Source organism: Aedes albopictus, chromosome 2, assembly GCF_035046485.1.
Source record: "Aedes albopictus strain Foshan chromosome 2, AalbF5, whole genome shotgun sequence".
NCBI classification, from domain to species: domain Eukaryota; kingdom Metazoa; phylum Arthropoda; class Insecta; order Diptera; family Culicidae; genus Aedes; species Aedes albopictus.
Genome location: NC_085137.1, coordinates 224,263,311 through 224,267,331, shown reverse-complemented (window position 1 = coordinate 224,267,331; position 4,021 = coordinate 224,263,311). Strand labels below are relative to the sequence as shown.

The 4,021-nt window shown below is 40.4% G+C and overlaps 1 protein-coding gene across 1 annotated transcript; it reads left to right on the top strand.

The window, feature by feature from the left end:
• Nucleotides 1-1,729: 1,729 nt before the first annotated feature.
• Nucleotides 1,730-3,712, top strand: LOC109433130 (facilitated trehalose transporter Tret1). The gene is made up of 7 exons (XM_019709527.3): nt 1,730-1,952; nt 2,009-2,241; nt 2,298-2,428; nt 2,487-2,824; nt 2,883-3,298; nt 3,357-3,422; nt 3,488-3,712. The coding sequence occupies exons 1-7, from the start codon at nt 1,892-1,894 to the stop codon at nt 3,629-3,631; spliced, it is 1,389 nt and encodes a 462-aa protein (XP_019565072.3). The 5' UTR covers nt 1,730-1,891; the 3' UTR covers nt 3,632-3,712.
• The last annotated feature ends 309 nt before the right edge of the window (nt 3,713-4,021 follow it).

The following is a 4,021-nucleotide window of genomic DNA, read 5'->3' as shown; positions in this document are numbered from 1 at the left end:
GCTTCCAATGATCCGGTTGGAAGTTTCTTGGCCTACACTTGTGATAAATTCTAACGCTTTCTCATCCTCTGTCTGGAGTTTTATTTAACGCGAAAAATATGTCAACGTTTTGCAAATACGAATTGACGTTTAAACCAGGCACATACACGGGAAATCTTCCTTTTGTTCGCTTCTCCATTATACCGACAGCCACCTTACTACCGCTTTCTCCTGCTAACGCCATCTTTAAACCACGCTACTGCTACTCCAGAAACCGCGAAAAATTCGATCCGACGATTCACCGCACATGTAACACCACCTTCTATTTACTTTTTACGCTCGTCGCCAGAGCTGTTACGACCGAGATAGGCTACGACCACGGAACTGCTACGAACGGGATATGCTGCGACCACGAATGGTATACTTTGTGTGTCTCGGATAGATAGTTTAGGTAATACGTCTTTGTAGTAAAGCTTTCAAGTACAGACTGAAAGATCTCTCTTTATTTATATATCTTCAACCAAAAGAGAATATTGGCTGGTGTCCGGCCATTTGGCCGAACGCCGTTTGGCCGAATGCCGTTTGGCCGAATGCCGTTTGGCCGAATGCCGTTTGGCCGAATTATGTTCAAAAGAATTCAGAGGAAGTTTTTGACATTCCAACTATCAATATGATCATCAGAAATATTTCCTTCTTTTAATCATAGGCTATTCTTTCTGGTTCTGACATTCAGGGATGAATTGGCGTTGAACCTGTCAATATTATATCAAAGATTTTTCCTTCTTTGAATCATAGGCTGTTCTTTCGAGTTATACTTATGCGAGGAATAGTGATATGGTCACTTAAGTTCATCATTTATTTTCGGCCAAACGGCATTCGGCCAAGTGGCATTTGGCCAAATGACCCTTTCGGCCAAATGGCGTTCGGCCAAACGGCATTCGGCCAAATGGCGTTCGGCCAAATGACCCGGAACCATATTGGCTCACCTATCCTCTCATTTTTAAGGTAAACCAGATGGCTGTCCAGTGTCGCTTCGCCGGAGAAGGGTATTTGGTTCTCCATTGCGGGCAAGCAATTATACGCAGTATAAGCCTACTGTAAGATTCATGAATGAAAGCAACGGACTACATGATGTAATTTCCCTTAATACGACTACTGAAAACATTCGATAAAGATTAACATTATTTTTAAAAAATCAATGGATAATATTAAGAAGAATGTTTAGTCTCTAAGTAGGGTAGCGGGCTTGCAGCCTATAGTGCTAGTACAAACACAAAGACAAATGTCCTAAAGGAATCAATGGAGAAATATCTGGAAGAATTTTAGATAGAATTAATTTTGGAACAACGGAAGCATGCCTTTCTTTGTTATGATACCTAAATCACGTTCCGAGAGATAAATCAATCCGAGAAGTGTGCCATTCTGAAAAGCGTCGTTCCGAATTATGGGACGCGACACACTGCGTTCCACGAAAATAGAGCAGTTCCTTTATGTACCCAGAACCACCTACTTCATAATTGTAGCTGTGGTATGTGTTTTGTTGTAAAACTTTCTGTTGATATTTGTTAGCTGAAAACTTTTTTGATACACACCGTGAGAAAAAGTGCTTGGTAATGGAAACAAACCAATGACGTCTGCTTTTAAATTTCATCATCCTGCACAAGTCTTATCGTTGAAACAAAACTATGAACAGCTGATTACAAACGGCTAAGCCGCGTTACAACGGAAGCAATCTCGTCGTCTGGGAGGGTGATTGATTTACATGCTTCACAAACAAAGCACTACTGGACGCCTCCAACACCGTCACTGTACGATGGGATGATAATATCTGTCGACAATGACTACCGTATTCAAAGCTATTTGACACCGAATTGGCACTGGACTGGTACTGGCGAACGTTATCCACCCGAGAATGAGTGAAAAATTAGGACTTTCCAATGGTGTTCTTAACCAAGTGTTTTCGGTTTGCACGAGTGAGTACTTAGGCGGATTTGAATCTATTACAATTCTAATGGTAATTTCTCCATAGTTAACATCATAAACCTCGCTCATGGCACAACACTCGGGTGGCTGTCTCCGTTCCTTCCGCTGCTCCAGTCGGAAAATTCACCGTTGGAAACGGGACCAGTGACCATCGAGCAAGGTTCATGGATCGGATCGATTCTCTGCCTAGGAGGTTTGGCAGGTGCAATCATCTACGGAAGCCTTACCAGCAGACTCGGCGTGAAACGATGTATTTCATGCATAATTATTCCAAACATCGTAAATAGTTGAATATGCAATATGGATGGCTGTACTTAATGCAAATCTGCTTTCAGAGCTTTTGGGTGATTGTGTATTTTGGAACATCGGTATATCACCTTTATATTGCCAGATTTATAGCAGGGGCAACGGGGGGAGGTATTATGGTTACTTTTCCTCTTTTCATAGCCGATATCTCCGATAACAAGTAAGTTCTCTGAATTAGTTTTTGAATAAAATTAAACATTATTGGTATGTGTTTCCAGAATCCGTGGAATCCTGGGATCGTGCATGGCTCTCTTTGGCAATTCTGGCATTCTTCTAATGTACATTGTTGGTGATTTGTTGTCTTACAGGACAGTTCCTTTGGTGATGATGTCTGTGCCTCTTTTGTTCGGAATCATCATGTACTTCATACCGGAAACGCCTCAAACGTTGCTTAGAAAGCGAAAGGTTGAAGAAGCTGCAAAATCTTTGAAATTTTTCAAAGGAATTACTCCTGGTACAAAAGACATGATTGCGTTTGAACGCGATTTCGAAGTATTACAAAACTTTGTAACAAATAGCAAAGCTCAAACCACCAAGCTACAACTAAGTGATTTCAGTAAGTTACACAATTACGCATTACGTCTGCTATATTCTTCATTAGCTTTTGATTTCAGCTTCACCACAAGCCAAAAAGGGAATATTTATTGGAATTTTCCTAATGTTTCTAAATCAATTTTGTGGAATTTTCGCCATCCTCACCTATGCGGTTACAATCTTCCAAGAGTCCGGATCCGATCTGAGCCCCGGTGCATCAGCCATCATCATCGCGGCAATCCAAATCCTCGGCACGGTGGCTTCGTTCGTTTTCGTTGATTTGGCCGGAAGAAAAGTTCTGCTGCTGGTTTCCACCTTTGGCACAGGAGTTGGGCTAAGCTGCTTGGGAACTTTTTCATGGTTGAAGGAGCATCAATTCGATTTAACAGGATTTGGTTGGATTCCTGTTGTTATCCTGTCGATTACGATGTTCATTTTCTGTGTTGGTTTGTGTAGCATTCCATTTTTCGTATTACCGGAAATACTGCCGGCAAAGGTAAGCCTAATTCCAGCGACAGTTGAACTCAGTTGACTTTTTTTTTATCGTCTTACAGATTTGCAACGTTGGGAATACCATCAGCATGATTTCAATTACAATATTTTCATTCGTGGTTCTCAAGGTAATGCGCTCCCATTTATATATGATTTAGTTAAGTAAGTTTTCATGTGGTTATTGTTTTCCCAGATTTTACCGATTATGCTGGAGCAGATTGAGCTTTACGGTGCAACTGCAGTGTTTGCTGGTACATGCTTTGTCGGTGTTATTATTATTGCCATAGTCATTCCAGAAACCAAAGGGAAGAACTTAGTTGTTCCAGAGAGTGTTTGAGTTTGAATGCCTACCACAGATCTCAGATGTGGTCTTTGATCGAAGTCAAAATGTACAAAACATACGGTGCGCAGTAATAAAACATTAGTGTAATGAATACAGTAGTGACATCCTGTAACATCTAGGAATGCTTCAAGGTCTTAAGTTCTGAATGTGTTTCTGTTAAGAAGAAATAAATGCGGATATTACAGGATTGTGAATTTCAACTATTTTTTAGGTAATTGTTAGCTTGCTATTAAATTTACGTGATTTGTGCTAACGTAAGAACACTTCCAAGATGGACTTTAATATGTATAGTTTTGATCTAAGTTTTCAGTTTTTTAAGGAACCATGCTTATAAGGTAAAATTAGTAATGCCCTGTGCAATATTAAAGTAACCCGCACTATCAA

Bases quoted from the DNA above. Each gene is read 5' to 3' on its own strand.
- LOC109433130 (XM_019709527.3), top strand. From the start codon at position 1,892: ATGAGTGAAAAATTAGGACTTTCCAATGGTGTTCTTAACCAAGTGTTT. The intron at 2,429-2,486 runs GTAAGTTCTCTG...ATGTGTTTCCAG, and splicing joins GCCGATATCTCCGATAACAA to AATCCGTGGAATCCTGGGAT. The intron at 3,423-3,487 runs GTAATGCGCTCC...TTGTTTTCCCAG, and splicing joins TTTCATTCGTGGTTCTCAAG to ATTTTACCGATTATGCTGGA.